At 43.4% G+C, this 22,667-nt stretch overlaps 1 protein-coding gene across 1 annotated transcript; it reads right to left on the bottom strand.

Moving 5' to 3' along the window:
• Positions 1–29: 29 nt before the first annotated feature.
• Positions 30–22,619, bottom strand: LOC137904401 (rho GTPase-activating protein 29-like). The gene is made up of 21 exons (XM_068748579.1): positions 22,319–22,619; positions 14,772–14,915; positions 11,926–12,022; positions 11,605–11,677; positions 11,305–11,365; positions 10,571–10,720; positions 9,799–9,863; positions 9,571–9,681; positions 8,238–8,318; positions 7,493–7,660; positions 7,213–7,350; positions 6,641–6,828; positions 5,866–6,038; positions 5,310–5,444; positions 4,750–4,848; positions 4,256–4,419; positions 3,793–3,981; positions 3,498–3,635; positions 2,907–3,145; positions 1,964–2,261; positions 30–1,722 (listed from the first exon to the last, which is right to left on the bottom strand). The coding sequence occupies exons 1-21, from the start codon at positions 22,617–22,619 to the stop codon at positions 634–636; spliced, it is 4,101 nt and encodes a 1,366-aa protein (XP_068604680.1). The 3' UTR covers positions 30–633.
• Positions 22,620–22,667: the final 48 nt, after the last annotated feature.

The raw sequence follows: 22,667 nt of genomic DNA, 5'->3' as shown, positions 1-22,667 counted from the left end.
AGTTTATCTATATTTTTAATTAGCATCAAATACTGTTGCCTGTCATTTTTCTTCCTTTTCACAATAATGCAATGAGACAAAATTACCGTGACAAACACGCACAATGTACGAATGCATATAAAAACATAAACAGATATATATGGTTTACATTCTGGAGAAAAAGATGTACCAACCACAAAGGTAAAGTAAAAACATTCACCCCTTTAAAATTGAAAATTGGTTTTTTTTGTGTTACATGACACAAAATCAAATTTGAACATAAAAGGCAACATAAGAACCAGCATTAAGTGCATTGTGTGATTACAATAAAAGAAAAATTCCTCTTCAGTTCATAAAAGGAGGTTTATAATTCTTATGTGGTTGGCAAATTTTCTTTGACATAAAAATAAGTAAAGAATGCGACTGTTATTTAAAAAATGTAAACGTTCAATGTTAGCATCGCATGGAGTTGTTGCTTGCATCTTGACCACAAACATGTAAAATACAATATATTAGAACTTTCAACACTTTCATGGTGTACTTTCACAGGCCAATGCTGACTTCAGCTCTCAGTGTGTAGGATGGAAACGGTTTTCCTAGCAAACACTATGGCTCAGAAGGAAACCTTAAAATGCACAGATGGCTGCTTTGACGTCAGACAAAATGAGCCTCTCTGTGTTCGAGCTCCTGTAGCCTCCGAGGTCGCAGTCTTTGGTAGACGGGTTTAGTCTCTTTAGTCTCAATGGGGCTGAGGTCTTCTGGACTGCTTGGGGGAGGCGACTGGGGGGGTGAAAGAGTAGAAGAGGTCGAGGCCCCAGGGTCAATGGCGCTGTCGATGGAATCTTGCGTCTGGAGCCGTGACTGTGGGAGGCTGGAGAGAGCAGGAGACGGTAGGACTACCTCTGCAGGTTTGGTGGGGGTGGTGGGAACAGTAGAGCAGTTTGCAAGTGTCCTCACTCTATTATTCGTGGAGGCAGGGGGCTTGTAGAAAGTTCCGGGGGGAGGCTGCAGAGTTCTGGGTGCCCTGAGCATCAGAGGAAGATTTTGTGAACTTCTGCACGTTTCATTTTCCCTTTTCGACGTCCACACCGGCTTGACTGACACTGTAGAGGGGCTGCTGGAAAACATGGGGCTCACGCTAGCGGCGGTAGCAGCTGCAGAGGCGGTGGTTATTGTCGAGCTAAAGCTAACCAGTGCTGCTCCTGTTACAGGTTGTACTCCAGAGCTGGCCACAATCATAGCAGTCCTTGGTGTAACATCATAATGCTTGTATTTCCTGTCCCACGCTCTCCTGTGCATTGCCTGTGTGTCGATGAAAGGAGTGATGTAGTACGTGCTAACCCGAGACGAGCTGCTTTGACAGGCCCGTTCTGTTTCTGGGATCTCCTCTATCGTTTCCGAAGCAGGGTCTCGCTCCGTAGAGCTGGCACAAACATTAGCAGCAGTGTTACGGCTATTCCTCTCGCCGATCTGTGCAGGGGTGGGCAGGTGTTCTAGCGGCATGCTGATTGGTCGAGACGCGTGCCTGGTGCGCTGCATTCGGAGCTGGACCTTTGCTGCTACGGCAGTTGAAGGGACACTGGCACTGGAACGACCAAAAGCTAACCCTGACGTCTGGGCGCCGTTAAATCCATCCACTGATGACATCTTTGTTCCGTCTGTTCCTGGTTGGACTTCCCGGACCTCATTAAGGATGTGTGAGGATGGGATCACAGACGAGTATCTTTTGTACACTTTAGCACTCTGCAAAGACACAACAAATCAGTGCATCACATATAAATGCTCAGTACACGCATCTTCCAGAATTAAAGTCGACAGGTTCCTGTGGGGGTTGCCATGGATGCCAAAGTATTTTTTTAGCGGGCGAACTCCACCATCATATCATAGTTAAACCAATGAGAATAGAAAAACACCCTCGTTACAACTTGAGAGTTGCTCCATTCCTCCAAGGAGGTGGTTTCCCCTAAAGCAAACCCCTCCTCACCTCTTTGATGTCTGTCAGGGAGGCAGAGTGTCGGCTGAGTCGCTGCAGCTTCTCTTGGGGGGTGAGTCTGGGGGACGCCTGGCCGGTGAGGATATCAGAGCCAGACAGATATGATGCGTCAAAGATTATCTGGAAGTGTCGAACTAGGAGCTCCACCATCAGGGCCTGGTAGGGGTAATCTACCAGGGAGGAGAGGGACACCTCTGCATCTGTCTGCCGCGGCTTCATGAGGGTGGGGCCAAAGATAATGCCCAGGTTACTTGCAGTCATCTTGTTTTCTTCTGCCTGCTCAGTAACTCTGTGGAAGTGAACAGTAATGAAGATCTTTCATTCTAAAAGGACATCGCCGAGATTGTTGAAGTACCGGTATTTGGTCTCCACATCCACTCAAAGTTCTGATTTTCATATCTTAAAGTCGACCAATTTGTTGTCTGCTTCCATGTCAACATGAGAACGATTTCATTGATCAAACCTCGGTGGCATCAGTTTGTGAAAACTGTACAAAGCTGTTGCCGGCAGAAACCACTCCTCTTTTCTACGATTGGTGTAACTGTTGCTGTAAACATCATCAGTAAATAAAGAAATGAGCACCGGATCTTACTTTGAAGTGATCCCTGACTGTTTTGAAAAATCGGTCTACAAACACAAGAATATACCTCTACTACGTAAACACATGGACAAAAACACATTCATATAAGATATAAAATCCTTTTTGTTTGGGGGGGGCGCCAACGTTGTTTACGTCGCAAGGCATTCTGGGTGCAATGTGACCAATTGGTCAAAACAGTTAGGGATCACTTCAAAGAATGTGGAAGCCGGCGTCACGCAAGCTAATTAACAGAGAGTTATGTCCTTCGTCATTCTTCCTCTATGATAACAAGGAAGTTTGTAGCATGTAGCAGCATGTAAGGAATGCTAACAGTCGAAAGGTCCTGGATCTTACCTGTTTAAATGTGCTATAAGGAAGCGGAGAGTCCGGTAGTTGGCCGTCGGCAGCTGGTGGAGAAAGTCTCTGATCTTGAGAAGGACTGTGTTGAGCTGGATACTCCGCCCGCCTCTCTCTCCTCTCTCTCCCGCCTGGGAGCCCAGAGGTTTGTTCGCCTCCACAATCACACTCTGGCACTCCTTGGATAGGCCGATTAAGTTGTTGTAATATCGATACAGGATCAATGGCTCTGGTAACTGGATGCACAGGGGAAACAGAGGGGTTTTATAGAGACGGAAAACGCATCCATCTACAAACTCGTAGTAGCATAAAAAATGTTGTGCATGTGTATGCATTTACTTATTTAAATGTCTAGCTATTTTAAAATGCTTAAACAATACATCACATACTATAAAACCTACCACGCCCTCATCTTAACCATTACAGATTACAAATAAAAGCCACCGACACTGCTTTCATAAAACAAACCACATCAAAAGTAAAATAATTAATTTGTCCAACACTACAGAGGAAAAATATATTAACCTCATGTTTATTCAAAATGTTTTTCATTCATTTTCAACTGTTCATTGGAAACGCGAGGCCAACCTGTCTGAGGAAGAGTTTGAGGACATTGCTGATATCATGAGGCGAGAGGTCCGACAGCTCAACCAAGTCCTTCCCATTTTCAAAAGCCTGACAAAGCTTCTCAACACGAGACTTGGCTCCATTAACACGATAAATTCCCTGTGAGGAAACACAGAATACATTTTACTACTATTGACATAACCCAAACTACGGCCTTTCAGCCAGTTGAACAAATATTTCCATGTTCCGGTTTTTAAAAAACGTTCTGCAATCTAAAGTACCGATTGCTTTTAATGACATGAAAATCTAGCTTTACCTTGATGCCGAGGGCTCGGTTCTCGATCTCAGACGTGCACTTCTTGAGAATAAAAGGGATACCATCTGGGCTGTTCTTTGCTGCTTGGGCAAAATCAATGCCAAACAGCTGGAGTCGGCCTTGCAGCTTTTTATGGCCACACTGGATAGCAAGAGTTTCCAGACACTTTTTATGACAAGCCAGAGAGCACTGTCAAAGGAAAGGAGACAAAGCCATTTAAAAAAAACAACAACAAAAAACAGGTCAATTGATTGATCCTGAGATCTGACAGTTTCTTCCAAATATAAAAGCTGAGTTAAAATGTCTGGGTTTTTTTTACGTCTTTTTGCTGGTTCAATATTTTCATCTTAAAATGCAAGTCTGAAGCCAAATGGCATCACTTCACATCCATCTGCTACGCTTCTAAAGCATCGTGAAACACCTCAACACCCTTTTACGAAACATTATCATCCAAATATTTTACCTCCTCACACTCGGCTCCATGGAACACCACCAGACTATCACACTCTCTACACTTAGACGGCGCTCGTAGCTTTCTCAGCTTATGGGTTTGAGCAGCTTTGGACATCTGAGCATTTCGAAAGGGACCAGGAGAACTGGCCGTCTCTATCACCATCTCTGCCAGACCTGAAAATCAGAACTGCTGGTTAGTGAACTTGTTCAACAATTGACTTCACAACATGACAACCCCCACCCCCCCCCCCCCCCCCCTTTCTGTGTGTAATCATTTCATGTACAGTAAGCAAAACCCCTGAGAGCAACGCTCATTAAAAAACCCACTTAGGAGGCGATTCGTAGACGCTCACCGCTTCTTTTCCCCGCCACACAACTTTATACTTTGACTGGATGGCAGATAAAAGCCCACAACTGGTACCAGATGTCCATTAGCTTGACTCCACATAGGATGAGATACAAGTATATATTCATGAAGACAGAACACACATAAGTGTGCCTTACCATTGTCTGAGGGCGAGGGAGGCTCTCTCTCATCCAGGTCATCAGCAGAAGACATAGTCCCAGTGGACGGAGTCCTTGGTAGCCGTCTTTTGAAGTCACCTGCTCACATGTAGAAAAGTCCTGAATGTCTACACATTGTTTAGAGGCTAACGATTAATATACAGTTATTACAGTCTGGAGCCAGGTAAAATATACCATGGCAATACTGAGAACAGCTATAGCGTATAATACTGAATATTTTATAGCTTTGCACAATGTGCCAGACGTTTCAACTACAGAGGGAAGTGCACTCAGAGATGAGGCTCAACGAGGAAGTTAAACTCAAGGGAAAACAAAGATAACAATAGACAGGATTATACCCTGACTGTCTTTGTCCTCTGTAGCTTTGTTGGGTTTCGGAAATCTAAATCAAGCAATGTTGTCTGCTTGTATTTTCTCATTCTGGAAGCCATGTCATTCAAAAGTCGTTTGCATGATCTTTTAAGTTGGATAATTTGGGTGTTTTTTCTGAAAAGAATTCCTTATCCATGCCAAATTGAAAGCTGAAAGAAACCTCTTACCTGGACTGGCAGCGGGGGAGTCCATGGACCTCGACTCACTGCTGCCTCCTGCACTCTCAGAATCACTGCACATCCCACCATGGCTCCCCTGACAACCAGAGGCCCAGGCTCTCAAGGAGGCCTGCCCTCTCAGTGCTGCAAGAACACGCACAGACAAACAAATACAGTACATGATAGATATGCTTTTAGTGATATTCAGAGATATTCTTTGTGCCAAAAACGTAAGACGTTCTAATATCACATATTCCAAGACTTGAGATGAGGACGAGCCACACAAGTCAAAATGTACCGTAGTCAATTTTTAGAAGTGGGGAAATGTCCAATGAGTCATCATACTGCAGATGAAAAATAGCCTTTTGGCTAATTCTGGTATATTTAAAGAAATGTTATCAATGTACAATGTCCCCGCTAAATAAACCAATAAATAAAATAAAATCATCATCATCATCATCATCAGCACCAGAGAAAGTCCCTGAAATGCTCATGTAACTATGAAAAAGACTTCCTTGGCTTGTGACCTTCCTGGGATCATATTAGTAACTGAGTGAGTGGGCACCTTGTATGTCTGAGCTGCTGTTGGACCTCTGCTCACTGATCTTTGCAGGCCGGGGTAGGGGGCTGCTGTCCACTTCGTCTCCACTCAGAATGTCACAGGAGGCGATGGATGCCTGCGACAGGTTGCCGTGGGAGGAACGATTGCTGCCCACTGACCTTTTGTTAAACACAAACCTGGGAAAACAAAGACAACATTTAAGGTAACATTTTTTCATCTTTCAGTAAGAAAGATTTGAGCTGTCCTAACACTCATAATTACAATGTCACAAATCTGCGGGGATTTAAAAAGGCCGAAATGAACACAATGACGCCATTAAGTTCATTAACACAGGACGTAGAACGTTAAGTTGTTCAGCAGAGCTTGTTTTTCTAGAGTCAGTGCATTTGCAGGAAGCCGATTCTGACACTGCTTTGACAATCTAGGCAGAGTCCAAACTCTCACGCTCGCAATCACCCCCGCTGCCTCCAGCGTGCACCAGAGAGATTTCCTGAGGAAGGGCAACACATTCAACAAGCATTCTGTCTCTCTGTCAGTCTCTCTCACTCACTGTTAACCTTTGCTTTAAGAAGATCGAGAAATGGGACCTTCTAAAACTGAAGTCTAATACCAAACTGTCCTCAGATGGGCTCGTTTAACCAAGGCTTTCTCTCATTATCTTCCCATGTGAAACAATCTGATGAAAAGGTCTTCAGCCCAATGGATGCTAACAAAGCTATTAACGGCATTGCTGAGCACAGAGGTGCTTTCCACAGAGCAAATACACAATCTCTGGTACCTGGCATTGTCAGAAGAGATGGAGTGCGAGTGCACATGCTCCTTCGGCAGGTTTCGGGGCAGCCTCCGGACGAACTCGGCATAGCATTCACCTGGTTCGTACAACTTGGCGCTCTCACTCAAGGCCTGGTAGTGGGCTGGGAGTGACACAGTCTGTGCCTGCTGCATCTGAAACCAGTTCACTGTCACCTAAAGAAAGATTTAACCAAGTTGAATGATCGAAACGCTCAGTGGTTGAAGGAGAACCAGACCAAGCACCAAGTGCAAGCAAACCTTCTGAAATCTGTTTCTACGGATGGGGGTGCTAAAACAATTCAATCAGCGACTCCCTCCTTAAAGTCCTACTGGATGTGAGCGCGAGTGAAATTAAATGGTGCGTTATATTTTTCTATAGCATTGACGCGTTTTATAGGCGTGTAAATGTCCCCAGACTTCAATAGACAGATGCCAAACATGAATAACAGCACAAAGCATCACATTAGGTCATGTGTTTATCATTAACCGTGCAAAACAAAACACGGCGTTTGCGTTGCGTCATTGGTCCGTTAGCCGATTGCTGTGTCGTCTACTCACAGCCTTGAGTGTGAGGTCGCACTGGAAGATGATCTCTCGGATCCGAGTGAGAATGGCGGTCTTGGCGTTGACCAGGCCCATCTTCCTGACGCCTACGTCAGCCATGCAGCTCTGGTACTGGTCCTGGGCCTCCTCTGCCTGACCAGAGAAATGTAGTGTAGATGAAATGCTAAGCTAAGTGCAATGAGCATGCAGAAATCCAAGTGCAATATGTTTCTGCAGTCCAATGGTGTGGAAAGCGGCATCTAATATTTCCGTCGTCGTCTTTTGTCCCACCTACCTTCAGCAGAGCCTCCTCCTTCAGCCTTCTTTTCTTCTCCAGCTGCTTGTTACCAACATTAGACTGCTCCTCCTGGGAGCAGCAGGCAGACGAGTCGGCTTTCTGGTACTCCTCTCTCCTCTGTGCCTTCAGCGCTCGTGCTTTACGCAAGGTTACGTCTGCCTCTTGCTGCCAGAATCACATACAAACGGCCACAATATTTAAAATATGCGCAAAAGTTATTTTATTTTACAAACCTTTATGGATATTATGGTTAATTCAGACATAATCCGTCCCATTTTCCTCCACTTTTCTGCTTTGCAGGTCACGGGAGTTGCTGGAGCCTATCCCAGCTTGCTATGGGGCGAGAGCCGGGTAACACCTCGGACGCGTCGCCATCGCATCGCAGGGCCACACAGACAACCATTCATGCACAGACTCAGACTAGGGACATTTCGAGTAACCAATTGACCTAAACTGCATGTTTTTGGAGGTGGGAGGAAACCAGAGAACCCGGAGACACGGAAACCACTAACGTTACAGTGAATTATACACAAAGTGTTGATCCATTAAACAGAACTTACAGAAAGAGTCTAACAAGATGATCAAATTTAAAATCGGGTTTGTGCCTCTGTTGATGCATTTGACATTCTCCAGATTGAATGAGCATCTATGGAACTGTGGAAAGCCGCCTCGCCTGTAATGCGGAGAAGCAGCTTTGCTCTAGATGCACAAGTATTTATCTAAAAAGGAACTCGTTACATACCATTTTCTTTTGCTCCCTCTGCCACTGCTCCTTGATGTCTTTCCTTAACTTGTCCAGCTCATTCTTACGGGCAAGGAGAGGCTGAGAAAATTGAACAATTACACAATTTCAAAATGTTTTTCATTCACAGGTGGACTCTCGAAAGCGTCACACTGAGAACAACAAATAAGAACGTTTAAGAATCATGGATGTTTGTTGACTAGTGAATTGCAGGAAGCTTATCTCTTAAAGATAAGACCTAAAAAAGGACTTAAAATAGCACGAAAAGAGAAAACAAACAGCAACAACATAAACAAATTAGAGATTTGAATGATCATGAAAAACTAAACGTTTTTGCACAAAATATATACCGTAATTGCTGAACTATTATGCGCACCTGTGAAAAAGCCGCACCCACTGAATTAAAAAATATATATATTTTGTACTAAAATAAGCCGCACATATTCGTAAGCCGCAAGTGCATTGAGACAAATGATATTTAACGGAACACGGCTCGTAACGATATCCGCAGCAGGTCTCCAAGGTGAACAGCCTCTGGCATGTTAGAATAAGGGAAGTCGGCAAATCAGATCCGTAACTTCGGGATAAGGATTGGCTCTAAGGGCTGGGTCGGTCGGGCTGGGGTGCGAAGCGGGGCTGGGCTCGAGCCGCGGCTGGGGGAGCAGTCGCCCCGTCGCCCTCCCCTCTCCGCCCGTCGGAGGCTGCGCGGCGCGCGCGCCCGCCTGGCGGGGTGTCCCTGTCCCCCTTGCCCCCGTGCCCCTCATCCTCCGTCCGCGGGAGCGTGGTGCGGCAGGGGTGGGGACGCCCGGGAGGTCGAGGGGGTGGGTTCCTTCCCCGCTACGCGGCGTCGGACGCGCCGCGTAGCGGATGGCGGACAGGCGGCGGGGACCGGGGACCGGGTACGGCGGTCCGGCGGCGGCGACTCCGGACGAGCGCCGGGCCCTTCTCGGCAAGCGGGGCTTTCCCTCCGGGCGGGCGGGCGTTAATTTTGTAACGAAAATAAATAGGCTTTAACGAAACACGGCTCGTAACGAAAGTGGGAAAATATACGTAAATTTGCCGCGTCGTTGCATAAACCGCAAGGTTCAAAATATTGGAAAAAAGTAGCGGCTTGTACACCGGGAATTACGGTAGTCATGTCCCTTTTCCTCAAATGTAGATGTCACAATAGGGCATTCCAACCTTTTAGTTATTAAAGATAATCCCTGTGAGCAGCAATTAATGTCTGTGCTCCACGAGGCAGCTCTGTGCTTCTCCACTGGTGTGTAAATGGATGAGGTTAGCACTTCAATGGATGAGGTTAGCACTTCAAAGACTTACTAGGCCCTCTTACCTGCATGAATTTGTTTGTTTGAAGTGCCATTGCAGTTTGGATAAGCAGCTGTCTGTATTCAATGTCATTCTTGAATGTGGAAATGTAGGTATCACTAAAAGGCATGTAGTCCTTGGAAAAACGGAACAGAGAAATAAATTTATGCTTAAGAATTGTAAAGTTATTTCTAAAAAAACAAAACATATTTGCACTTATTAAAACATGAATATCAAATGTTTCTGCCGATACCTGTTGACTGGCAAGTGCCTTTGCAGACTCAGCCATTTTGGCATAGTTTTTAGCACATTCAACATCTGAAAGAAAAATATTCATAGAAACATAAACAAAATAATAATAATTATCCACATCTGTGACACCGTTGTCTAATTATTCACATTTTTGGTAAGAGCTAATGTTGCATGATTTGCATAACAATGTCCCAAAACAAAAAGTCTTTATATTCATGAACTTCAAATTGGGCAGGGAAATGTTTTCAGTCATTTCATTACATTTTACAGTATTTTATATGTATCTTTAATTGTGACACTAAGTGGATGCCACTATGAAGCAAGCAGTCGGTAAATAATATCCAAAGCCCGATTCACATGCTTTAATTATATTTAATAATCACAAGCGCAACAGATTTAAATAATATGTGTAGCAGAAGAATGCCTCTGGCATGAAGGAGTCGTGACCTTTATTCCTGACAGACTGAGCCGAGCTGCCTTCTTGACAGCTGAAGTACTACAATTAAATGGCTGTTCAGTTGGAACAAACTGGTCTGCCTCTCCTGAACCCAATCAACAATCAAAAGGCTTTAATAATGCACAGGTTGCTTTAGGCCACACACATTTCTATACAACTCTCTTTGTAAATATAAACTCTGCTGTTTACATTGTGTTGCAACAAAAACATTGGAATAAAATGTAACCATAACATTACAGTTCAAATGTGATCAATAATTACGTATTTTTATATCTAATATAATGTCTATAATCGGGCTGATCTTGATGTCGCTCACCCATAGCCAGTCGTTTCTCCATCCAGGCCAGAAGGTCTTTAATATACTTGGACCAGGCCTTGGCATAGAGCAGAGCAGACTCCACGCCGCTGTCATTCTTCAGCAGCACTAGGTCGACTTCTTCCTCCCGAGACAACAGCACTTCTGGGCCTGAAGAGCCAGCAGAGGAGATGGAGCTATAAATCACACTGAATTAAAATATGCGGTATTAACAACCGGAGTTCGACTGATACGTCTTCACTTCTACTATTCCAAGGGATGCTTTGGGAGGTAAATGGGAAAAAAAGGTATTCAGGTTACAGTTTACAGCGTAGGAGTATATCCAAGGCGTCCAGTAAAATAGTCCAGGAGCATTGTTTCCTTTTTACTCATTAAACTGTGATGCACCTCTCCCAGCTGTCCAACATCTGACTTAGTACATATCCCATATGTTTCCCATCCCACATGGAAATACTCCTTAACAGGCAAGGAATGTCAGATATTTGGACGAAAACTGTAGCTAGGATGGAAAGAAGCAGCAGAAATCACAGGGGTGGAAGCAAATGTTTACGGCGGGTCCATCTCAGTTATTCAAGAGTTCAAAAGCCTGAATCACTCGGCTAGCGCCAGAGTCTGGCGCTCCAGGATGCCCTGGGCAACAGAACGCCTTAAAAAGCTGCTTAATAGCATTTCATTTCACAACTTCTTATTTTTCACATGGCTCAGAAGCTAATGTAATTATGTGAATAACTTACCCACTATGTCATTTTTCTCCAAAGCATACTCCTCAGGATCCACAGAGAGATTGTCAAAAGACTGTAAAAAGGTATTTTCAGAATATAAGGAGGGGGATAGCAGACATAAAATCAAAGACATCACAAGCAGCTAGTGTTTAACGCCCCAATTAAGAACTGAAAGCACGTCTTTGAGGCTTTTTAAAGACATAGTAAAACGGTAGCTTAAATACAACCTTATGAATCCTGTCAAGTCTAAAAATAAAGCTTTTGAAAAACAACATTTTCCTGAAAACTGGGGCAAAAGAGGTGGTGCCTCACCCTGCTTCTCGTGATCTGGGGGGTCCCCAACCCTGAGCTGCTGTCCACATCTCCCATAAGGAAGTCAGAAACTCTGTAGGGTAGATATATGTCAAAGCTACAATGTGATGTGGTCACAACTGTGATCGGTAAAAAAAGTACACTTTTGATTCTTCTAATAAAAAAAAAAGCATATATTCTGTTCAAACATGACATACATAGGACAGAAAGGGGACGCTTTAACATTGATTCCACTCAGCTTAACTTTTCACCTGTAACATAAAATGAATAAAAGATCCAGAGGGGATCAAAGGGTTGAAAAACAAATACAGCGGGACTCACACATTGCCAAACGTGAATGCCAAAGTGTCAATGGATGCGTGTATCTCTCCAAACACAGCTTTCGTGTTTTCCGGGTTCAGTTCCTTGAAGTTAATTCCTGTGGAGAGAAAAAAAGAAAACTTCAGCAAAAATACAGTTGCACTGCCGGCCAGATTATCTACCGGTACACACTATTTAGACATCGAGTCCTCTATGTGGTTTGGTGGTGAGGTTGTAACAGCGTGAAACCCAATGTTATAATAAACCCACGGAGGATAGAACAATATTGCATCTAAGTGAAACAGCTCAATTTAATTACATTAAGGTTACATGATTTGTCAGCTTTATGAACGATATGTACTACCAATTCAGAAATGCATTCTGGTGCAAGCTTCAAGGAACATGCAGGGGGGCAGATTTACCTCCAGTATTACTATAAAGTCAATCCCATTAGCAGTCTTCTATTATGATTTTGTGCAGATGAGGCAATCAAACACGCATGTATTTCGCAATCCGTGACAAAAACACCTCGACAGCTCGACAAATCTTCCGAAGAACTTGCGAATGTGCCTTTCCTTTTCAGGAAGCGGTTTGCTCAGCAAGAAAGACATTTTCAGAAAGATACAGGCAGTGAAATCCGTCAAAGTCGAGTACTTCCTGTCTGCCCAGCAACAGGAAACACTCACACAGCTTGAGTTCTGTGACATGTAACACAACCATGGCAACACTTACCTCTCTTCTGTGTAGCGTGCCATTATCTAGTTGATGATCTAGTTGACCAAAAAATGTGAGTGAAAGAGACAAAAACAAAGAACGCGCCTCTGGTGAGCTTTTGGCTCCTAGTTTTTGTGTTTCCATTTTTTTTTTCTTCGAGACAAAAATGTAAATTCATGCCATTGGAGGTTGGGCATTTGTCAATTCACAACCTACGAAGGCGATGGAGGCAAACCCCACAACGCAGGCAGAAATTTGGACGCAGATTTGCAACCCTCCCTGTCTCTAGCCTCACTGGCCATGAATACTAGTGCACAGCTCTGCTCTGACTTCTTCCTCAGGACATCCTGTCGGTTGATTCCAGGACTCTGCCCCCTTGTCGTGCGTGAAATATGGAAAGTGCATCATTCAAGTTCTGGGACCATTGTTTTCTTGCGGTAGAGCCGGAACTGGGACAATTCGCATCTGAAAAATGCCTTTGGTGAGCGAAAGAATGTCTGATCATTTTCTGATGATCCTGAGGAGCTATAACCTTATTTTTCCAGTGTAGTAACATCTAATCTAGGGAACAGCAAAATTAAAATGTTGACATGCACATGCAAGATCGATAAGAGCAAATAAATACACCGTCAGCTGTCAGTGTCTTCCAAAGACAAATAAGGGCAGATAACGGAAAGAATTTCAATAAGTTGTGGAAGCTGACCTTCACGTTTTCAGCAGGAGGGGGGGGGGGTTAATTCTTTCAAAATGAGACCAGCAAAATAACTAATGTCTGACGCTGGTCTGAGTCAACGCGAGTGTGAATAGATCAGATATCTTTGATGATATACAGAGATGTATGAGCAACAAAACAGTGAAGGTCTTTAAGCATGAGAGCTTTTGAGTTACAGAACTGAGGAGCTAAGCCTGTCTCCTGGTGCTTTCAGGGTTAATAAAATCTGTCTACAGTGTCGGGGGAAAGACAGAAGGAGAGAGAGAGAGGGGGAGAGAGAGAGAGCAGTTTAGTGTTGACATGTACCGGTAAATGGAATTTGGAACTGGTTGGGCAACCATGTGTTTGGGAAAAGATGAAAGGAGGAATTTTTTTCAGGTAAATTCTGGCAGCTATGCAAAGTTGTTCCAGGTGTCATGGCTATACATCGGACGGCAGTAAGGACAAGGAGGGACGCTCTGAAGAGAGACGTCCGAGGCCTGCTATCGTTCCCATCCTTTCGAGTCTTGATCCATGACTTCTCACTAACTTGGACTCTGCTTTTCAGGCCCCTCTCTCAGGATTGTGCTACTGACCGACCGTCCCATTAGGGGTGTGCAGCGACGTTAGGCACCCCCTTGTGGATGTCGAAACGTCCACTATTTTTAAAAGAAGATTACGAAGCATTTCAAAGGGAAGGGGATTGGACCTATTATATTCTGAGTTTTGCGCTTTCATTACTTCAAATGCTTACATCTGCTCAAGCTCATATTAGAGGTCCGTCTATCATGCGTTTTAATGGGTGTAATAGAAATTGTGTTATCTTATTGAATCCCTCTGCTTTTAGTGATGATGAAAGTTTCTCTGTCACTTAGTTTACGATCATATCACGGTTTCAGCATTTCCAATAATTCCTTTTGGCTGAGCAAGAATGCAGTCTGATTTCCTCTTTGCCTTTTAAACATTCAACGGAATGTGCATGCATGTGAGCATTCTTAGTCGGTTGTTCACTCAACTCAGATTGAAAGTGGGGATAAGTGAGAAGCAGAAACAAATATCAAGTGTCTGACTGACATGCTGTTTGCCACAGGGCAGCCGTGGATGCTGAAAAACTGAAAAACTGCAATTTCCACTGCACAGATCTCTCTGTGTAAGTTCAAGTGAAAGTATCAAATGTAGTGGGATCCATTTTTAGCATAATCAACACGAGAGTCAAGACCGATATGTTTGGATTAATCAATTAATGAAATGGGGAATGGATCTATTGCTGAAAAAAATCAAAACCTGCAATTAATGTGACCTTTAAAAAAAAAAAAAAAAGCCAAGCCAAATTAAAAACAACAGAACATTATAAAATATTCCTGCATGTTATTCACACATGATGTGAATTATCCAGAACCACTAAAGTAACAATGCCCTGAAATCTAAGCATCGGGTTCCAAACTAGCGGATAATTACCGACCTTTCACCTTGGCAATGACCGTTCCAGCCGCTCCAAGAATGTCCACGGAATTGAGGGTCTGGTGTTTTCCAATGACGGCCTTGAGCACGCGGAGTAACTCTGCTAAACGTTCCTGCACCCCCTTCTGAAGACCGTCCAAGTTCTCTGAAAAAATAAGTACAGGCAGAAGTAGGTTAGCAAAAGCTTCATAAGATCCACAGTCAAACTACCAAGCACAATTTGTAATCTCATCCGTTAAGTCAGCGTCGTAACCAAAGCAACAGATTTTGAGTCACCGTTTAGCGCTACATTTTTGGCATTCCTTGCATCATTCTACCCGACGAACACTAACCAGGCTGTCAACTTTTGCTTCATCCATGCAAGTTCCCTCAGGTCATAAAATGTAGTGCGTGTTCTGCTTAATCTCCAGATGAAAAGAGTGAGAGGGCTGGGGCTGAATGGCTGAAGCTGTGCAACATAGAAACTATGATGATGAAATCTATTTTTAGCTTCCTTCAGGCAGAAAGTAACACAGATTTCTAGCTATGCAAATAGATTACAACATTCCCAGACAGGCGGATGCTGAATACAGAACTGGCAGTGTTTTTGTTCTATTTTTTTTTTAGGTCACAGGTGAACCATAATCAAGCTTGTTTTTGCACTATGCATAAAATGTCACCACACTCGTCTTAAATACGGATGAAAAGGTGCGATTCTACAGGCAAACAAAGTGACACCACGCTAGAATACTTTTCATTACATACACTAGTGGGCACAGTGGCTCCAAACCTTCCGTCACTAATGAGGTTGGAGAAGATGACACTTCAGGAGGAAGAATGCACAGAATGCATTCAGATCACATCTGAAACACTGCATTGTTTCGGTTATGCTTTTTTCTTAGAGACAGGCCAAGGCAGGGACATTTATCTTCCAGACCATGAATGCTCTTCTTCATAAGTGTTTAAAGTTAATACAGCATTCCAGCATCACATGCAAGGTCTATTTCATTTACAGACATTTAATCTCTTTGGGTAAGACAAAAAAAAAAAGGAGAAAAATCTGGGAAAGAATGTCTATTTTTACAACGGGAGAGGAAAGTCTGTTTCTAGTTTTGTTGTAGGTTAATTCATAAAAGGTTCTGCGACTTTGTATCAGACAAAACGTCCGTTTGTCTATCTTGTCGTTTCGAAAGAACTTGGGATGTTGGTTAAAAACAGTCAAGGTCGTCTGTTTTTCCAATAAGGCCACCCCCCCCCCCCCCCCCCATGAGGAGGTTGGCAGAGATGAAAGTCTGCATTTACTGGAACATTAAAAGAGATTGAGAGTGTGAAACCCACTGTTACTGACAAACGCACTAGACTCCGGGAAAGAAGGCATTTTGAGACCAAGCAACGAGGGAACTAGGAGAAGTAAGACCTAAACACATTTTACAGAAGTAGAAATAAGGAAGGAGATGAACGCAATGCCATGTGGTGTGAAGCTAACAGTTAAACAATCCCCGTCCTTATTTTACAAACCGTACGATTATAGGAATACAGTCCTCCTTTGCAGTCGAAGTGAGGTCCGTGAAACTCAGCACGCGCTTTATAATCCCCTCTCAGCAGGTTACCATTAAGCATCCTCCACGCGGTCCTTCACGTTTGTAGTCATCTGAATATTATTGCATTTGAAGATTTTATAGTCAAAGACACGAAATATTTTAGAGGTGCTATACGAGAACTAGCCAGGTGCACACCTCTAAGTTTTGCCAGTCATTTTGTTCATGTTCATATAAGGTTAAGTGATTATAGTTACATTCATCTTTTTTATTATTATTACAATTCAAATTTAACACAAATCTGTGTAATTTACATCCCGTTTTGGCTGCGGTGTCGGAAAGAACATGAAGGGACAAAAGGAAGGGAGTGGGCAGTTATATGGAGGAGAGTGCAAGAAGTAACTAGAAGTGCATCAAGACTCAGATTAATGAATGTAGAACTCAGGTAAAAGCTGAAGGTGTGTCGCTGTGCTATTGGATAGATGTGACCGGCTCAAGAGAATAGCTGCTATCTAAGTTCAGATAATGACATTCAATTTAGACTGAGGATACTTGAGGTGTAAATTACTGTACTTTCTTCTTGTCCCGTGAGGGGTCGCCACAGCAAATCAACTTTCTCCACTTCACCCTGTCCTTTGCATCGTCCTCCCCAACACCAGCCACTCTCATGTCCTCCCTCACTACGTCCATGTATCTCCTTCTGGGTCGACCTCTAGCCCTGTTCCCTGGCAGCTCCATCCTCAGCATCCTTCTACCGATATAGTCCCTGTCTCTCCGTTAAATTCTGTCAGCATTGTTTTTTGACTATCACTGTTCGGCATATTAACCTAATACTATATATCAAATATATAACTTTTAAATGAATAATCCCTGCATGTTGTGTGTGTGTGTGTGTGTGTGTGTGTGTGCATTGTGTCTAAGAGAACTCATCGTGTGTCTGCTGCAGACACTGACCAAGCAATCCAAATCTTCAAGTGGTCTGTGAGAGGTTATCGCCTCCCCTTCCACCCCCCCCCCCCCCCCTCGAATAACAACAGCAATCAGCCGGCCTGTCTGGACACGCGATCTGCTCCACATGAAACAAGCCTCAGCAGCTCTGGTGACAACAGATCTGCTTGGGAAGCAGCCGCAGGATTTAATGAGAGGACAGAGGCAATCTTTCTCTTGCAGCATCCCGCCACCTTCTTGTATCTTGACGGAGGGAGGGTGGCAGACTTACATTCGCTGAGGCAGATGGTTTTCAGGCTTACTCAAGTTTTGAATGTACATCTACCTCATTCCAGGACTCTATGACTCAGCCCAAAGGCTCCTTCCAAAACATGAAAAAACAAACCTAGAGTCATATTATGCACAGGTATTATAACGCGTGTCTCTCCGTATCAGAAGCCACAAGGCAAGAAGCCATGAAGACACATTCTGGGCCTCCACTTTCATTGTTGTGCACCCTCAGATAAGCAACAGATTGAATCGGTTCGTCAGGATTCCATGTCCAAACAGTGATTATTTCTTCCCCCCCACCACTCGTCCAAACAATCAGCTGTTGCTGGATGGCACTCAATCTTTCCCACGTCTTGTTTGGAGACAGAGCAGACCCCAAACGTCACCCAGACAGTCAACAGCAGGCACTCCATAAACAGCTACCTGCTTTACTCACAAGCCTCTCGGCCTCGCGTTCTGGCTGAGTGTCTGATACGCAGGGAAGTGAGGCAAAGCAGAAGGGTGAAACTGGAACTTAAGGCTTCTGCTGTCCTGCAGCATCCGTGACTTAATTAATGACTTAATTTTTACAAGTTGGCTTGTAAAAAAATTATTTCCACCTGCCCAAGTGAATAATATTCCTATAAGATGCCTAAAAAGAAATGTATTGACAGCCATTATAGTTTAGTTCAACCTCCTAATTCAACATTACCTATTTCTGGTATTCTACGAGCATCTGCCCTCTTTCCAAGCAGCCCTGATCCACAGCTGTAAATCGCTCTCCTGCCAGCAGGAGCTCCACTGACCAATCTACCTCTCGCCACGACCAATCTTGAACCCAAACATCCAGCGGCCATAACCATAAATCCCACCCTAGGAAACAACCCAAACACAAGCTTGCACAAAAGCATCCATCAGCATCATAGGGGATTATTTAGTGGGTGACAAATCTCTCTTTTTCTTTCTCCCGAGTACAGCAGCTCATTAAACCATTGGCTCTCTCGATTTTGGGCACCAGCCTCACGGCGACACTCCAGTTGGCACAGGGACACTTGAATGAGAACAGGAGAGATTTGTAGTACCTGTTGACCAACACATCTTTTAGAGAGTGGTGTGTTCCTAGTGGCCAGTAAACAGGGAATACAGTAAATCAATAAGAATCAAACACTTGATCAAATATAGCTCCAAAAGAATAGTGGAGGAAAGTATCAGGTGTGCTCTGTGATAGGAGGATGAAGGGAAAGCTCTACAAGACAGTGGTGAGGCCAGCCATGATGAGGTAAAGACGGCCTCCGTGCAAGAATACAGTGACGACCAAAATCAGAAAGACGCACGATGGCGAAAAAAGACTAAAAAATAGATTCTGCAAATACAGCAGAATGTAAATGATAGGACTGCATCTGTTGGAATGGAATTTCCCTTTGGGATTAATAAAGTTTTCTGATTCAAATCAAACAATAATTTAAATTATAAAGCTACCATTTGTTATATATTAGTCTTTTGATCTGCCACAATAATGTAATGAATTTAAATTAAAAGACCTCAAGTTGAGGGCTTTTCTCTGTAATTTTGAGGTGATAGAATTGATTAACTACAGATCATAATGAATTAATCGCACAAAATGTTTTTAGCACTTGACAGCACTAAATTATAGCTATTATGCTAATGTGTGGGCAACAATTAGCAAAAGGAATCTGTGAAATGAAAGAAACTTGTCCTCGGGCCTGAGCTTGAGCAACAGAAGCATTTTATTAAAAAGAAGACAATTGTGCAACACAGAGGTTGTGTTTCACCAGAGAGCAGTGGTCGAATGTATATAAATATATTGGTATGGTCGTTCTGTTACAAGGAGTGCAACGGTTCCTTTGAAATCATTACGTTTGATCTGATAAAAGAGGTGCTATTTCACATACTTAGAATAAATTGTGAAAGAAGCCACCGTTTTGGCCCCTTGTGGCCTCTTATGTGTTTTCTGACTAAAAATGTAAGTCTGATTATTTTTAGCAGACTTTTCAAAGTCAATCTGCCTCACATCTACTATTACTCCATTGAGGGCACTAAAGCCACAAGTGAACATTTGTTCGAAAGGAATGTTGAGTATGCAGGAGCGTTGGGGGATGGGAGGGGGGCGGCAGTCTGGCTGTGTGGAGGACTCCTTTCTCATCCTGATTAAAACCATTAACCAAGCTGTCTTCAGCAAAATAATACAGACTCAGTACATTTCAGGAAGTAAAATATCCTGGACTTTTAATTGAATTCCAATTAAATTATTGCATAATCCCTGAAATGTTGTGAAACAATTCGTTTTGGACTAAAACTAATAAATGCATGTTATGTTGATAATCACAGGAATTTAGAAACTGCACCAAATACGTGGTTGTGTTTTCTTTCCTTTTATTGGCAGCTGAAAATTGTTGAAAGCCAATTTAACGATATAGGAGTGGCATAGCTTCTTAATGTCTCTGAGAGTCTTCCCCAGTGATTAATAACATCCTCTATCACTAATCAATCATTGCAGAATCCCTTTGTTGCTTCTCAACTAACTCCTAATCTCTGTAAAGACCGTAATAAAGAATTATTCAACACAAATTGTTGGCAAATAGATATTAATGGAAATTCATTCAATAAAATATTAGGACAATTTAAATTAAGTGAAAGGATTAATTAATCAATTAGAATTTTTTTTAGTGTGATGCAGAGCCGTGAGTGATGAAGGTCTCATATTCAGTGCGTTTTAGAACCAAAGACAGAACACAATTTAAAATGCTTCAAAAAGTACTGCATGCCCCCCCCCCCCCCCCCCCCCCCCCCAAAAGAAAATGCATGTTCCGATCTTCCAGGACCCATCTATCAGATTACATCGACACAGCAGTGTGTCCCATTTATTTACGTAGATATTTGCAACTTTACAACAAGCGGTGAGATGTGTCACATCACTTTAGGTCAGATTGCACATCAAATCTGACCAAACATGTAAGGAAGGAAGCCTGATGCTCTTTCTAGGTCTTGAATTCTCTTCGGACTAAACGTGGTGAGTCTCTAATTCAAGCTCACAGCCCAAGACAGAGTTTCCACTTGTGGGTTCGCAATAACCAAATATTTTGCACGCGCCTCCAGTTAGAAACTGGTGGGTTCCCTCAATGGAATAAGTCTTCTCAGCTAAACTACCGTACAATCGGAATAAAAATGTACCACAACTTAAGCGGTTGTGGGCTTGTTTTCGGCTTCGCACACGACTCATGAAAAGGACAACATACGAGCTGGTACGCGTCTTTCTAACGTCCTCCCTACCTCCCCTGTGGCCTTGTTCCCGAAACTTCCCTCAACCACACAAGAGGATTTTTACTGTTTGAGTAAAAAAGCTGAAACACGCTGCTAATTGCACAACAACACTCCTGACAGCTGTCCCAAATGAAACCGTACCTTAGCTCAGCTCGCCAATGCATTTGGGAAATATTTCTTTTAATAAACTGGTACTGTCCAGTCGTTTATAGCAAACATATCCATTCTGGTGGCAATTTGAATAAATAAAGCAAATAAAGATGGAATATTCTTAAATATATATATATATATTACTTTAATGCTCGAGTAGTAGAAACTCCTAGAAAAATGAATAACGGCCAGCGTCTCTATTTTTCTACCAAACCGTGGTGTCTCCAACAAAAAATAATAGCTAAAACAAACTATTAATCAAAGCAGAACATCGTCAAACAGCATCACATGGTCACATACTGCATGTCACAGTAGTATGATTTCATACCCGCATGCAGAAACACAACTATTGCTAACTGGGATGCAAATATCAGATGTTGTTGCGATGGCTCAGAGAAACACGGCAAGACAAGGATCCAACTCAGAGGCCTCACCGCTCCAGCTGGAGGAAACCCACTCCCTCAGGCAGACCTGCAGATGGAACCCTGTGTGTGTGTGTGCGTGTGTGTGTGTGTGTGTGTGGTCAGCTTGTAACAGAACGGAAGGATCGCAAAGGGAACTTTGATGAACTACTAGAGTGATACGGTGAAAAAAAACATTGGATGCCTTCTCAATAAACAAATATAATGTTGTGCAATGTTACATTTTCCAACTGAACAATGTCATAATGTCACTTTTATATTATATTACTTTCAACCCTTGATTTTCAGAGTGTTTTACCAACATTTATGGAGCAACTTTATAGCTTCGAGCAACAGCCAGCTTGTTCCCATTAAGCCTCGTTAAAGACTGTAAAAGCATTTGAGCGTTTGTGTAATCAAAAAGGAACAAAGCCAAAGGAGTATAATATGCGTCTGCTGTACTACTGCAGGATCTGTAAGTAGTTCTAACAGTAACAACAATAAAACAGCAAACACTCCAGCGTGTTAGCACCGAGATGATCACACTATAAAGTGACGCTCCACAGGTGTCCGGTCTGCGGACAGAGATATAAGCAACTTCAGGTTTTGATTATCTGTAATATTACAACTAGACAGAAGCACTTCCTGAACATTTAGTCCAAAACACCATGCCAGTAGTGTGGGTGAAGGTACAAATGACTTCAGCGCAGAAACATGGACAACTAATGTGACAAAAAAAAACACCATTTAAAAAGATGGAACACTTGTAACCGGATAGTGTCTGAATTTATCCATCTAGACTTGCTTAAAGTTTTTTTTTCTTGTCAACAAACGGTAAACAGGTCCATGACTGGGCACCTACACAGAGAAAACATTTCAGTAAGGAGCCATTAAGGCAAAATTGTAATTTAAAATCTTACCAGAAATAATCCCAGCAGAAGTAGAAGTGAATTTGTGGAAAGTGGCAACAAAAACAACAACAACAGAATTTCAGAACTCACCTTTCCACTGGAAAGCCTCCTTGAGGTTGAGCAGCACGTCAGCGAACCGCCGCACATCATTAACCAACTGCAGAACATATTCTGGGTCCACCCCAGGGGCCCCCGCCGCGTGGGACATTAGCCCCATGCTGCTCAGAGGACCGGGGATCTTGGAGCTTCGGCCCATGTCCCAGGTTTTGGTCGATCCCGCTGAGAGAGATCCTGCGTGTGGCTTGGAGATGTGCAGTGGCAGCCCCCCGGTGTGTCTGATCCCGCCGCCGCCGCCGCTGCTGCTGCTGCTGCTGCTGCTCTTCCGGAGCATCCCAGCAAGTCACTCCAGCTGCCACCCGTCCCAGGAAGCCCCTGAACT

The sequence above is a fragment of the Brachionichthys hirsutus genome, chromosome 15, assembly GCF_040956055.1.
Source record: "Brachionichthys hirsutus isolate HB-005 chromosome 15, CSIRO-AGI_Bhir_v1, whole genome shotgun sequence".
Taxonomy (NCBI): Eukaryota; Metazoa; Chordata; class Actinopteri; order Lophiiformes; family Brachionichthyidae; genus Brachionichthys; species Brachionichthys hirsutus.
Note: the sequence above shows the minus strand (reverse complement) of the source record. Positions and strands in the feature narration are given on the sequence as shown.